The 14,215-nt window shown below is 46.2% G+C and overlaps 1 protein-coding gene across 1 annotated transcript in view; it reads right to left on the reverse strand.

The window, feature by feature from the left end:
- Nucleotides 1-751: 751 nt before the first annotated feature.
- The window catches only part of LOC135506973 (protein WWC2-like), a 54,152-nt gene continuing 40,688 nt past the window's right edge, over nucleotides 752-14,215 (reverse strand). Inside the window, 9 exon segments of the mRNA XM_064926414.1 lie at nucleotides 752-1,040; nucleotides 1,487-1,614; nucleotides 2,195-2,446; nucleotides 3,030-3,122; nucleotides 5,289-5,456; nucleotides 5,648-5,894; nucleotides 6,420-6,535; nucleotides 7,184-7,345; nucleotides 7,631-7,829. Coding sequence (XP_064782486.1) covers nucleotides 974-1,040; nucleotides 1,487-1,614; nucleotides 2,195-2,446; nucleotides 3,030-3,122; nucleotides 5,289-5,456; nucleotides 5,648-5,894; nucleotides 6,420-6,535; nucleotides 7,184-7,345; nucleotides 7,631-7,829 — 1,432 coding nt within the window. The 3' untranslated portion in view covers nucleotides 752-973.

Consider the following 14,215-nt stretch of genomic DNA (forward strand, 5'->3'; position numbering starts at 1 on the left):
AGAGTGAACTACAATATAGCCTGGTCCCAGATCAGTTTGTGCAAAAACATATCCTGGACCAGGCTAGTAACTGACAAAACATTGACCTATAAAATTGAGACTAGAGCCCAGTGAACGCAGTAATAATTAGCGTTGCGGCGGGTCGGTGTAAAAAGCAAGAAGCCACAGAACACTATCAGTGCAGTATCTCAGAGACAGATAGAAGTGGAAAAGCAGTTACATTACATTCACAAGGTTTATGTTTGTTTTGTTCTGGTATGAGAGAGAAAAAAATAGCAGAGCACCAGCTTTGGACAGAAGACATTATATATGATATACTGTAGTAGGTCGCCTTCTCTCTCTCACATATGCACACTTAGCTAACACTGATGCCCAATACCAAATCAACCCCTAGCCCCTACTCACTATACACCTCTGGAGATCAGAAAGGATTGGATACATGGAAGAAATACAGTGAACATTCCATCTAGACTAGCAGAAGGCAAAGTGTCGTTATTACCATATAACTTACACCTATCCAATCCTGTTAGATCTCCAAAAGTGCATAGGGAGGGGGTAGGGGATCGGGGTTGATTTGGGACTGGGAGTGAGACTCACTCAATCTACCCCGCACCCTGCCCCGTGGTGCAGTTCCACCACAGGACACCAGAGGGCGACAAACAAACACACACACACTCTCTCCTCCACCCCACACACACACACCACTCTCCAACACACCTTATAAAACTGTACAGAAAAATCACGAGCAGAATACAAGTACCAAAACACCTCTATTTTGGGTTTTCTCCTGATATAAGAAAGCCATTATTTAGTTTTTTTTGTGTTTTTTTACAAGATAGTATTCAATTACAACTTATTATACAAATGCATAAACTATAGTGTACAAACTATTCGATTGGTTTCATTCAAAGAAACTACACTATTAAAATACTCTGCTATAAAAGGAAAAATACTTCATTGTGTCACTATGTAATCATACATCATCAGCCGGTAGGGATGGTATATTGATCTTAGCTCGTGTGAAGTAGGCCATCTTCTCCCTGCAAAGAGAGAAGAAATGGCTATCAATCATGCAAATGTATTTATAAAACCCTTTTTACACCAGCAGTTGTTCACAAAGTGCTTTTACAGTAACCTGACCATCAAGGCCTATCAGGATGGAGCAAAACAAGTTCAGAGACTATAGCCTGTTTATACCTGGTTCTAACATGATCTTGTTCACATTCTGATTGTGCCCACATTTTTTGACAGGTGTAAACGATTAAAATACGTATTGTGTTCTGATTGTGATCAGATCTTCTAAGTGTAAACAGACAAGATCAGGACAAGATCAGGACGCATGTTAGCGGCAGGTATAAACAGGGCTTACATGACCAGTAGGGTCAGTTATCCAAGATGGCGAGACAAGATACAAACAGTTCAAACCCTATGGTCAAATAGTTGTCCATAAAGGAATAAGAGCTGGACGGAGGAATGTCTGCCTCACCTGAAAGACTGGACCTGCAGGGGGACCTTCTGGCTCTGCTCTCTCAGCCGACACACGTCTTTGGAGGCCCTCCTCATCAGCTTCTCTGCCCGCTGCTCCTGACGCTGTTGCTCCTTAGACTGCTCCGCCTGGGACGGAGGGAGGGAGACAGGGAAAGTGTTCATTGAATGAGAGAGACTGATAGATTGGAGAGAGAATTTCATAAAAGTGAGAGCAAGAAAGCATTTTACTTCAGTTGCTCTGAAATGCAGGATACAGTGTCTTCCGACTGATGTGGATTCTGCAAACTAATGGCTTCATTCTTTATGCCAAATGTTACTATTCAAGTTGCGACCTGGGCAACGTTTTATTTATTTTAAAAGGGTCACTTCAGGTGAAAGCGAACAGCACCAGATTATACAGCCATTAAGTATCTTCAGTGCCTAATCAAGCTTGAGAGAACCTGGGGCCAGAGACCTGGCATTGACCGCCATTAGCTGCTATTAGTGAGAGTGGCTGATGGCATCATGGCATGGTAGAGTGCCTGGAGGGGCATAAGGGGGTAGAGGGTATCCTTACACAAGCCATCAGATCCTGAGTGCCATTCAAACCATTCCAAAACATGGTGATGTCGAATGGCCTTGGCCTAGTCCTTCTATCACAGCTGGACATTAGCAGTGTTTATGCATGTGCACACTGTATCTATCATATGTCTATCCAGCCACGTGCCTGTCTCTCGGCCTGCTCCAGCAGCCTGTGAAACCGGTGGTCATGCAGCACGGACTCGGGCAGCTCCGTCTCTCCCCGGGCCTTCAAGGCCTCCAGGTGGGCCCTCAGGTCCCTCAAGGCCTGGAGCTCGTCGTTCAGACGGCTCTGACGCGTTCGCGAAGCCTGGAGGGCCAGCTCCAAGTCCAGGGAGGTCCGGGTGTTTGTCTCCCCGGCTCCTCCACGCCTCCGCACCACCACCGGCTGGCACAGGGTCTGAGGGAGGGAGAAGGAGGAGAGAGCAATGCCTAAATAGTTAGTTCCTTATACTACACATAGTTTTTTGTTTTTTATAATATGTTTATTATTTTCCAATAAAAAAAAGAAGACAAAGATACATTGACATTCAGTGTACGGTACTGTTGACTGGAATGGCATATTTAGAGGACATAACAAAACTTAACTCATATATCCCAGAAAATGTAAATGCTGTTAAGACAGCATATAGAAATTACAATCAGTCTAGCTGAACCCAAAATAAATATGGAGTGGAGTACAGTGCAGGGTAGCTGCAGATCATCAGCCCAGTTATGAAGCGGGACGAGACCATTTATCCAGTATCGGCTGCCATATTTTGTAAAACATTGGACTTCTATTGGAGGTATTGTATGGAATATACTGCACATTGTCAAACATTCTCAACATTGCTCTTCAGATTATGATGGGTTTCATTACTATTTATTGCAAAGATCTGTGCTCTTTTGCCTGATGAAAATGGCCCCCTTTATTGACCAAATCACTCCCATGAAGTTAACTGAAAGCGAAAGCAAGATAAAGAGAGGACACATGTTAAACTCACCCTCTTAACCCTTAGGCTGCGTCTCTCCGAGGTGTTCCGGACAAACGGGCACTTTTTGGATAATGTGGAGCTGTCGCTATCGCTCCGGTTCAACTGTAAGAAGAAGGAGAGATGGAGAGAGAAGGAAGAGTAGAGAACAGAAACATCCACTGTTGTTAGTCTGGGAAAGCTCTGTGGTAGTTTGGTCTTTGGTCTGGGATTGGGGTGTGTGAGGATGTGTATGTTACTGTATCTAAAAAATGACACCTCTACCCATTGGTTCCAAATTAGGGTTTTAACTCGGTTCCAACTGGGGTTTTAACTCGGTTCCAACTGGGGTTTTAACTCGGTTCCAACTGGGGTTTTAACTCGGTTCCAACTGGGGTTTTAACTCGGTTCCAACTGGGGTTTTAACTCGGTTCCAACTGGGGTTTTAACTCGGTTCCAACTGGGGTTTTAACTCGGTTCCAACTGGGGTTTTAACTAGGTTCCAACTGGGGTTTTAACTAGGTTTTAACTAGGTTCCAACTGGGTTCCAACTGGGGTTTTAACTGGGGTTCTAAGAACTGTTTCCCTCTCTGTGTGCTGTAGATGTAAATCCTGTCAGAGCAAAATTCCTGCAGTACTTACACATTTCAGTGTGTGTGCATGTACAGTGAGCACCATAATTCATTGGGCAGTGACCATTGTTTTGTTATTTTGGTTCTGTACTCCAGCACTTTGAGTGTGAAAGGATACAATGACAATGAGGGTGAAGTGCAGACTGTCAGCTTTAATTTGAGGGTATTTTCATACATATTGAATAAACCGTTTAGAAATTATAGAAACTTTTGTACATAGCCACTCCCCATTTTCGGGCATCAAAAAACATTGGACAGTTTAACATAATCTAGAATAAAGTAATCATTGTTAATATTTGGTTGCATATCCTTTGCATGCTGGGTATCTTCCCTGGTGATGCTCTGCCAGGCCTGTACTGCAGCCATATTCAGTTCCTGCGTGTTTTAGGGACTTATTGCCTTCTGTCTCCTCTTCAGCATGTAAAATGTATGTTCAATTGGATTCAGATCCGGTGATTGACTCGGCCAGTCAAGGATGTTCCACTTTTTGGCCATCAAAAACCCCTTCGTTGCTCTAGCAGTATGTTTAGAGTCATTGTCTTGTTGCATGATGAAGTGCCATCCAATGAGTATATCTGAGCAGATAAAATATTTCTGTAGACTTTTGAATTCATTGTTCTACTTCTGTCTGCAGTCACATCATCGTTGAAGACAAGTGAGCCTGTTCCACTGGCAGCCATACAGGCCCAATCCATAACACCCCCTCCACCATGCTTTACGGATGAGGTGGTATGCTTTGGATCATGGGCATGTTTTTTTTCTCTCCACACTTTCCTCTTTCCATCACTCTGGTACATGTTAATCTTTGCCTCATCTGTCCAAAATACTTTTTTCCCAGAACTCTTGGGGCTCTTTTAGGTGCTTTTTAGCAAACTGTAATCTGGCCTTTCTGTTCTTCAGGCTTATCAGTGGTTTGCATCTTGTAGTGTACCCTCTGTAGTCCTGCTGGTGTAGTCTTCTACGTATGGTAGACTTTGACACATCTAAACCTGCATCCAGGAGACTGTTTTTGATCTTTTGGGCTGTTGTCAGGGGGGGTTTTCTTCACCATAGAGAGTATTCTCCAGTCATCCACTACAGTGGTCTTCCTCAGTCTACCGGGTCTTTTGACATAATTGAGTTCACCTGTTGTTTTTGTCTTGTTAATGATGAACCAAACTGTTGACTTGGGCATGCCCAGGGTTTTTGTCTTGATAATGATGAACCAAACTGTTGACTTGGGCCCAGGGTTTTTGCAATGTTCCTGATTGATTGATTTTAATTTCTGAGCCTTATGACGGCCAGCTTCATTTGCATCGACACTGCTGTCTTCCTCATTTTGTCACACCCCAACAACAACCTCCAAAGGCAATAGCAAAGTCTAGAATCAATACTATTCATCAACAGCTCTCCTGCATTCACTAACGACACAAATGAATACACCTGTACTTGTAGTACCTTAAAATGGGGAGACCATGTACAAAAGGTGCTGTCATTTCTAAACGGTTCATCCGATATATATGAAAATACCCTCAGATTAAAGCTGACAGTCTGCACTTCACCCTCATTGTCATTGTATCCTTTCAAACTCAAAGTGCTAGAGTACAGAACCAAAATAACAAAACAAAGGGTCACTGTCCAATGAATTATGGTGCTCACTGTATGTATACAACCCACTCACCCTGCAGATGTACTGGTTGCGCTCCCCAGGGGAGAAGGTTTGAGACCTCATGATCATACTGTTCCGTACGAAGCCTCTCTGAGAGCTGCGTGGTCCTGGTCCCAGGCTGGGTCTGTCTTTAGGCCTCACCGCCACACCACACATCTCTGTGTTCGTCTCCGCATCCACCTGGAGAAGGTTAGAGTATATTACAGCTACAGAGATGTGGGTTCACCAAATAAAAGTGGACCTTTTGAAGTGTGTGTGTGTGTGTGTCTAGATCTAACGGCTCTGGGTTCCACATTAAACACACCTCTTTGAGGCTGGATTTCTTCATTCACCCGGATGTGTGTGTGTGTGTCAGAGCACCCGTGGCTTACCAGCGTTGGTCCTTTATTTGCCTGAGGGTGTCTCTCTTTACATCTCCTCTCCTCCTCTTTCTTCTCCTCCTCTTCCTCTCTGGCTGGCTCTTCTCGACACTTCTCCTTTTCCACCCCTCCGTACGCCTGCCCAGAGCCAGCAAACCTCTTCTCTGCCTTGACAGGATCCTTCCTCTCCTCCTCCCCCTCTTCTTCCTCCTCCAGTCCAAGGACCAGTTGAGGGCTGTCCTCTCCCAGCATGCTCAGCCTGTCATGAGAGGAGAGGTCAGGGGTCAGCCATATTGTTACATGCAATACTACCTGCCTGGCTGGTATATTTGAGTCAAATGTTGATGTAGCCATGTTGTACGTCTTGAAAGTAAGATGGACATGTGTTTTTATGAGAGGAAAATGTCCCTCTAAGGTGTTAAAAAATATATATATATATTTTAAATGTTTAATTGAATATTAAAACATACAATCTACCTGCAGTGAAGCCACTCAACATTTACATTCCATTCAGTCATCTAACCATCTCCCATCTAGAGTGACCCACAGGAGCAAACAGGACCAAGCGCCCTGCCCAAGGTCACGTCGACAGACCTCCCACCAAGTCAAAAGGTGTTTGTAATGGTTATAAAGTGTCATCTGTGAGGGAGCTGTCAGGACCATTGGTCTCTGTCCATCCTCAGGTGGCCCTGCCTCTCCAACTGTGATATGTGTGTGTACTGAAAGTAATGGTGTTTGTAATGGTAGTAAAAAGAGTAGGCTGTGAGGGACAGTGGGTCAGTACCATTGGTGTCCGTCCAGGTCCAGCTGGCTCGCTCTCTCCTTCTCCTCCAAGGCCAGCTCCTGTTCCACAGCCTCCAACTCGCTGGAGGTCCTCTGCAGCAGGGCCGACACCGCATCCTGACAACATACACACAACACAATATTGGAACGAGGCGCCACTTCAGCCTGGGGTTCGATCCCAGCCTGGGGTTCGGCCGGCTGTCTCACAGGAGCCCCATAGGGCGGCACACAATTTGCCTCAGCGGCCCGGCGGGGTTTGGCCCGGGGGGCTTTCCTTGGCTCATCGCACTCTAGCGACTCCTTGTGGCATGCCAGGCACCTGCAAGCTGACCTCAGTCGTCAGTTGAACGGTGTTTCCTCCAACACACTGGTGCGGCTGGCTTCCGGGTTAAGCGAACAGTGTGTTGAGAAGCAGCGCGGCCTGGAAGGTCCTGTTTCGGAGGACACGTGACTCGACCTTCGCCTCTCCCGAGCCCGTTGGGGAGATGCAGCAATGAGACCAGATCGTAACTACCAATTGGATATCATGAAATTAGGGAGAAAAAGGGGGTCATGCTGCCATCTGAGGCCGATACAGCTTGGCGATTGAGGACTCCACTAGTCATTTCCCCTTCAGTAGAATAGAATGCATATTCTGTATAACATAACGTGCATGCAGCAGTGAATTTGAACTCATCTCCAATCAAAGTGAAGTGGGCATATCCAGAAACATGTAGACTGAGGCAGGCAGTGTCAAGTGGTCTGAAGTGGTGGAGGAGGACTCACCATGTCCACGGGCCCTGCAGGGTGCTGCTCTGGCCCAGGGCCGGGTCTCTCCTGGCTGGCCTCTTCTATCTCTCTGATCCTCTCACTGGTCAACAGGTTGTACCACACACGGGTCATATCCCCACTCACTGGAAGCTCTCCCAGACTCACATGGGCTCCAGCCTAGCGAGAGAGAGAGAGGGAGAGAGAGGGTCAGGAGAAAGATAATGACAAAAAGTGACAGAGTGTGCGCGAGAAAGTGTCTGTCAGTTCGACTGCCCATCTTTGGTCACATTCTTGACCCTGTCCCAGTCGTAATGGGTGACGCTGTTATAGGCAAGCAATATGTTGTTGTGTGGTAATTCTACAGTGGAGGTGTAGTGTCAGCTCTGTATTTAGTTAACTGAGTGTTGGTAGGTGCTCAAAGCCTGTTGGTAAGTGTGTTTGTGCTGTGCATTGTGTACGTACCAGGCAGTCCTCGGTGCGTCCGGGACCCACGGTGCAGGCGTCGACGCGGAGCGTCTTGTGCCGGAGGACGCCGTGCGGCGCGGCCGCCCTGAACACCTCGTTGAACGTCACGCTGTCGGGCAGCGCCACGGGCACCACGCGTGTCCTGAACAGACTGCTGATGTCACTGGAAGATGGGAGGAGCGCCACCCGGATGTATCTTTTGGGGGGGGGGGGGGCAGGAGGGAGAGAGAAGAGAGTTATACAAAAAACTTTCAAAAGAAAACGAGACATTTTCACAAGCAACTTTGAGTTCCAGAAGAAGACATTTCAATGTTGTTGAGGTCATGTCGTCCAGTAACAACATAATATTCCTAAACTCGGAGAGTTAATGTGGAGACAGAGGCAGTAGGTTGGAAAAGTGAACGTGGCCTGGGGACTGTTGGGATAAAGGCTGGTTACCTCTGGTGTGTTGTGTTATTGAGATGTGTGCTCTTCTCTTTCTGCCTGCTGTTCTGTAGCTTCCGGCCAGAGCGCCTCGAGCATCTTTGAGGATTTCTCTCTCTGCTCCAGTTAACATTGACTCAAACACTTCCCGGAAAAAAAACCCTCTCTGCAAGACTCCTTTCCTCTCACCCGCAAACGAACCCCCACACAGCAGACTCATCTGCATATGCATATTTCACAAACTACAAAGGAGCCCAAATTTTCATTCAAATGAGTTGAATGAGAATACGATGAAGGAAGTTTTTTTTGTGTGTGTTTTTTTTTCTTCAACCAGAGTTAAAACGCCTAGATACCACCTGCTAAGTTGTATCATATTTTGGGGGGAGATATTCCAGCTGAATGTTGTGCGAGGGATTCAAAGGCGTTTCCCCGCTGTTCGATTGGACACGAATGCCTTTTCAAGCCTGGGAACATGAGAGGGTGGATTAACTTCATTTTTCATTTTTGTCGGCCATAAAAGAAGCAGGAAAAGGGGCTGCTGGCGGGAGAGAAAGCCGCGAGGGGTCTCGATAAATAATAACATGACAGAGCCCACTCACCCCTGCAGAGAGTAGACAAGACACACCTGTGTGATGTAAGGGCAAGTGTGTGTGCGTGTCTCAAGCTTTATTAGTCGTGTGTACGGGATACACATGGTATACACCAGCGCTATTCAGCTTGTACCCTACGAGGTCCGAAACCTGCTGGTTTTCTGTTCTACCAGATAATTAATTGCATCCACCTGGTGTCCCAGGTCTAAATCAGTCCCTGATTAGAGGGGAACAATGAAAAATGCAGTGGAACTGGCTTCGAGGTCCAATGAAATGCTAACTTGCAGGTTCCTTCTGGACAATGCAACAACAACAAGAAATAATACAAGATACAGTGCCTTGCGAAAGCATTCGGCCCCCTTGAACTTTGCGACCTTTTGCCACATTTCAGGCTTCAAACATAAAGATATAAAACTGTATTTTTTTGTGAAGAATCAACAACAAGTGGGACACAATCATGAAGTGGAACGACATTTATTGGATATTTCAAACTTTTTTAACAAATCAAAAACTGAAAAATTGGGCGTGCAAAATTATTCAGCCCCCTTAAGTTAATACTTTGTAGCGCCACCTTTTGCTGCGATTCCAGCTGTAAGTCGCTTGGGGTATGTCTCTATCAGTTTTGCACATCGAGAGACTGACATTTTTTCCCATTCCTCCTTGCAAAACAGCTCGAGCTCAGTGAGGTTGGATGGAGAGCATTTGTGAACAGCAGTTTTCAGTTCTTTCCACAGATTCTTGATTGGATTCAGGTCTGGACTTTGACTTGGCCATTCTAACACCTGGATATGTTTATTTTTGAACCATTCCATTGTAGATTTTGCTTTATGTTTTGGATTATTGTCTTGTTGGAAGACAAATCTCCGTCCCAGTCTCAGGTCTTTTGCAGACTCCATCAGGTTTTCTTCCAGAATGGTCCTGTATTTGGCTCCATCCATCTTCCCATCAATTTTAACCATCTTCCCGGTCCCTGCTGAAGAAAAGCAGGCCCAAACCATGATGCTGCCACCACCATGTTTGACAGTGGGTATGGTGTGTTCAGGGTGATGAGCTGTGTTGCTTTTACGCCAAACATAACATTTTGCATTGTTGCCAAAAAGTTACATTTTGGTTTCATCTGACTAGAGCACCTTCTTCCACATGCTTGGTGTGTCTCCCAGGTGGCTTGTGGCAAACTTTAAACGACACTTTTTATGGATATCTTTAAGAAATGGCTTTCTTCTTGCCACTCTTCCATAAAGGCCAGATTTGTGCAATATACGACTGATTGTTGTCCTATGGACAGAGTCTCCCACCTCAGCTGTAGATCTCTGCAGTTCATCCAGAGTGATCATGGGCCTCTTGGCTGCATCTCTGATCAGTCTTCTCCTTGTATGAGCTGAAAGTTTAGAGGGACGGCCAGGTCTTGGTAGATTTGCAGTGGTCTGATACTCCTTCCATTTCAATATTATCGCTTGCACAGTGCTCCTTGGGATGTTTAAAGCTTGGGAAATCTTTTTGTATCCAAATCCGGCTTTAAACTTCTTCACAACAGTATCTCGGACCTGCCTGGTGTGTTCCTTGTTCTTCATGATGCTCTCTGCGCTTTTAACGGACCTCTGAGACTATCACAGTGCAGGTGCATTTATACGGAGACTTGATTACACACAGGTGGATTGTATTTATCATCATTAGTCATTTAGGTCAACATTGGATCATTCAGAGATCCTCACTGAACTTCTGGAGAGAATTTGCTGCACTGAAAGTAAAGGGGCTGAATAATTTTGCACGCCCAATTTTTCAGTTTTTGATTTGTTAAAAAAGTCTGAAATATCCAATAAATGTCGTTCCACTTCATGATTGTGTCCCACTTGTTGTTGATTCTTCACAAAAAAATACAGTTTTATATCTTTATGTTTGAAGCCTGAAATGTGGCAAAAGGTCGCAAAGTTCAAGGGGGCCGAATACTTTCGCAAGGCACTGTAAGAATAGGAACATAAGGTCAATGTCGCAGTAGAATAGAATAGACATTTTTGCATCAGTATAATACGGGAAGGCACAATTTACTGTCCGATATTTACACGTGTTTTGGGGAGGGGGGGCAAGTGTTTAAATTGTGCAGTATTTAGCAATCATAATAGGAGTCTGGTAGCAGCAGTTGTGATGTGTGTGTGGATGTGTGTGTGTGTAGATGTGTGTATGGGTGTGAATGTGTGTTAAGGTACAAAGAATCAGAGCAGGTGGTCAGTCCAGTTCAAGTGTTCAGCAGTCTGATGTCTTGTAGATAGAAACTGTCTCTGAGCCTGTTGGTATCAGACCTCATGCTCCGATACCGTCTGCCCGACGGTGAGTGAACAGCTTGTGGCCGGGTTGTGAAGCACGGTCCCAGTGTCCCGGGCCATCTGCACCACCCGCTGGAGGATGGAGCAATTCCCCTACCAGGCCGTGATGCAACCGGGCAGGACGCTCTCGACAGTGGTAGTATTTGGGTGCAGCGTGTGTGTGTAAGAGAGAGAGTTTGTGTTTCACAGAGAGGTGTGTGTGTGTGTGTGTTTGAGAGAGTTTGTGTTTCACAGAGAAGTGTGTGTGTGTGTGAGAGAGAGAGAGAAAAAGTTTGTGTTTCACAGAGAGGTGTGTGTGAGAGAGAGTTTGTGTTTCACAGAAAGGTGTGTGTGTGTGAGAGAGAGTTTGTGTTTCACAGAGAGGTGTGTGTGTGTGTGTGTGTGTGTGTGTGTGTGTGTGTATGAGAAAGTTTGTGTTTCACAGAGGTGTGTGTGAGAAAGAGAGTTTGTGTTTCACAGAGAGGTGTGTGTGAGAAAGAGTGCTCGTGTTTCACAGAGAAGTGTGTGTGTGTGAGAGAGAGCGTTTGTGTTTCTCAGAGGTGTGTGTGTGTGTGAGAGAGAGCGTTTGTGTTTCTCAGAGGTGTGTGTGTGTGTGAGAGAGAGCGTTTGTGTTTCTCAGAGGTGTGTGTGTGTGTGTGTGTGTGTGTGTGTGTGTGTGTGTGTGTGTGTGTGTGTGTGTGTGTGTGTGTGTGTGTGTGTGTGAGAGAGAGCGTTTGTGTTTCTCAGAGGTGTGTGTGTCTGTGAGAGAGAGCGTTTGTGTTTCTCAGAGGTGTGTGTGTGTGAGAGAGAGAGCGTTTGTGTTTCTCAGAGGTGTGTGTGTGTGTGTGTGTGTGTGTGTGTGTGTGTGTGTGTGTGTGTGTGTGTGTGTGAGAGAGAAAAGTTTGTGTTTCACAGAGAGGTGTGTGTGTGTGAGAGAGAGTTGTGTTTCACAGAAAGGTGTGTGTGTGTGTGTGTGTGAGAGAGTTTGTGTTTCACAGAGAGGTGTGTGTGTGTGTGAGAGAGAGTTTGTGTTTCACAGAGGTGTGTGTGAGAAAGAGAGTTTGTGTTTCACAGAGAGGTGTGTGTGAGAAAGAGTGCTTGTGTTTCACAGAGAGGTGTGTGTGTGTGAGAGAGAGGGTTTGTGTTTCACAGAGGTGTGTGTGTGTGTGAGAGAGAGCGTTTGTGTTACTCAGAGGTGTGTGTGTATGTGTGAGAGGGAGCGTTTGTGTTTCTCAGAGGTGTGTGTGTGTGTGAGAGAGAGCGTTTGTGTTTCTCAGAGCTGTGTGTGTGTGTGTGTGTGAGAGAGAGCGTTTGTGTTTCTCAGAGCTGTGTGTGTGTGTGTGAGAGAGAGCGTTTGTGTTTCTCAGAGGTGTGTGTGTGTGTGTGTGTGTGTGTGTGTGTGTGTGTGTGTGTGTGTGTGTGTGTGTGTGTGTGTGTGTGTGTGTGTGTGTGTGAGAGAGCGTTTGTGTTTCTCAGAGGTGTGTGTGTGTGTGTGTGAGAGAGAGCGTTTGTGTTACTCAGAGGTGTGTGTGTATGTGTGAGAGGGAGCGTTTGTGTTTCTCAGAGGTGTGTGTGTTAGAGAGAGCGTTTGTGTTTCTCAGAGGTGTGTGTGTGTGAGAGAGAGCGTTTGTGTTTCTCAGAGCTGTGTGTGTGTGTGTGTGTGTGTGTGTGTGTGTGAGAGAGAGCGTTTGTGTTTCTCAGAGGTGTGTGTGTGTGTGTGTGTGTGTGTGTGTGTGTGTGTGTGTGTGTGTGTGTGTGTGTGTGTGTGTGAGAGCGTTTGTGTTTCTCAGAGGTGTGTGTGTGTGTGAGAGGGAGAAAGTTTGTGTTTCACAGAGAGGTGTGTGAGAGAGAGAGTTTGTGTTTCACAGAAAGGTGTGTGTGTGTGTGAGAGAGAGTTTGTGTTTCACAGAGGTGTGTGTGAGAAAGAGAGTTTGTGTTTCACAGAGGTGTGTGTGAGAAAGAGAGTTTGTGTTTCACAGAGAGGTGTGTGTGAGAAAGAGTGCTCGTGTTTCACAGAGAAGTGTGTGTGTGTGAGAGAGAGCGTTTGTGTTTCTCAGAGGTGTGTGTGTGTGTGTGTGTGAGAGAGAGCGTTTGTGTTTCTCAGAGGTGTGTGTGTGAGAGAGAGAGTGTTTGTGTTTCTCAGAGGTGTGTGTGTGTGTGTGTGTGTGTGTGTGTGTGTGTGTGTGTGTGTGTGTGTGTGTGTGTGTGTGTGTGTGTGTGTGTGTGTGTGTGTGTGTGTGTGAGAGAGAGAGAGAAAGTTTGTGTTTCACAGAGAGGTGTGTGAGAGAGAGAGAGTTTGTGTTTCACAGAGGTGTGTGTGAGAAAGAGAGTTTGTGTTTCACAGAGAGGTGTGTGTGAGAAAGAGTGCTTGTGTTTCACAGAGAGGTGTGTGTGTGAGAGAGAGGGTTTGTGTTTCACAGAGGTGTGTGTGTGTGTGAGAGAGAGCGTTTGTGTTACTCAGAGGTGTGTGTGTATGTGTGAGAGGGAGCGTTTGTGTTTCTCAGAGGTGTGTGTGTGAGAGAGAGCGTTTGTGTTTCTCAGAGGTGTGTGTGTGTGAGAGAGAGCGTTTGTGTTTCTCAGAGCTGTGTGTGTGTGTGTGTGTGTGTGAGAGAGAGCGTTTGTGTTTCTCAGAGGTGTGTGTGCCACTGCCAGCTAGCCTACTCCAGCAGTACTGTATCATTTCAATCATTTTTAGTCAATAAGATTCTTACTACGTAAGCTTAACTTTCTGAACATTCGAGACGTGTAGTCCACTTGTCATTCCAATCTCCTTTGCATTAGCGTAGCCTCTTCTGTAGCCTGTCAACTATGTGTCTATCTATCCCTGTTCTCTCCTCTCTGCACAGACCATACAAACGCTCCACACCGTGTGGCCGCGGCCACCCTAATCTGGTGGTCCCAGCGCGCACGACCCACGTGGAGTTCCAGGTCTCCGATAGCCTCTGGAACTGCCGATCTGCGGCCAACAAGGCAGAGTTCATCTCAGCCTATGCCTCCCTCCAGTCCCTCGACTTCTTGGCACTGACGGAAACATGGATCACCACAGATAACACTGCTACTCCTACTGCTCTCTCTTCGTCCGCCCACGTGTTCTCGCACACCCCGAGAGCTTCTGGTCAGCGGGGTGGTGGCACCGGGATCCTCATCTCTCCCAAGTGGTCATTCTCTCTTTCTCCCCTTACCCATCTGTCTATCGCCTCCTTTGAATTCCATGCTGTCACAGTTACCAGCCCTTTCAAGCTTAACATCCTTATCATTTATCGCGCTCC

This window comes from Oncorhynchus masou, chromosome 20 (assembly GCF_036934945.1).
Source record: "Oncorhynchus masou masou isolate Uvic2021 chromosome 20, UVic_Omas_1.1, whole genome shotgun sequence".
In the NCBI taxonomy this organism is placed as follows: domain Eukaryota; kingdom Metazoa; phylum Chordata; class Actinopteri; order Salmoniformes; family Salmonidae; genus Oncorhynchus; species Oncorhynchus masou.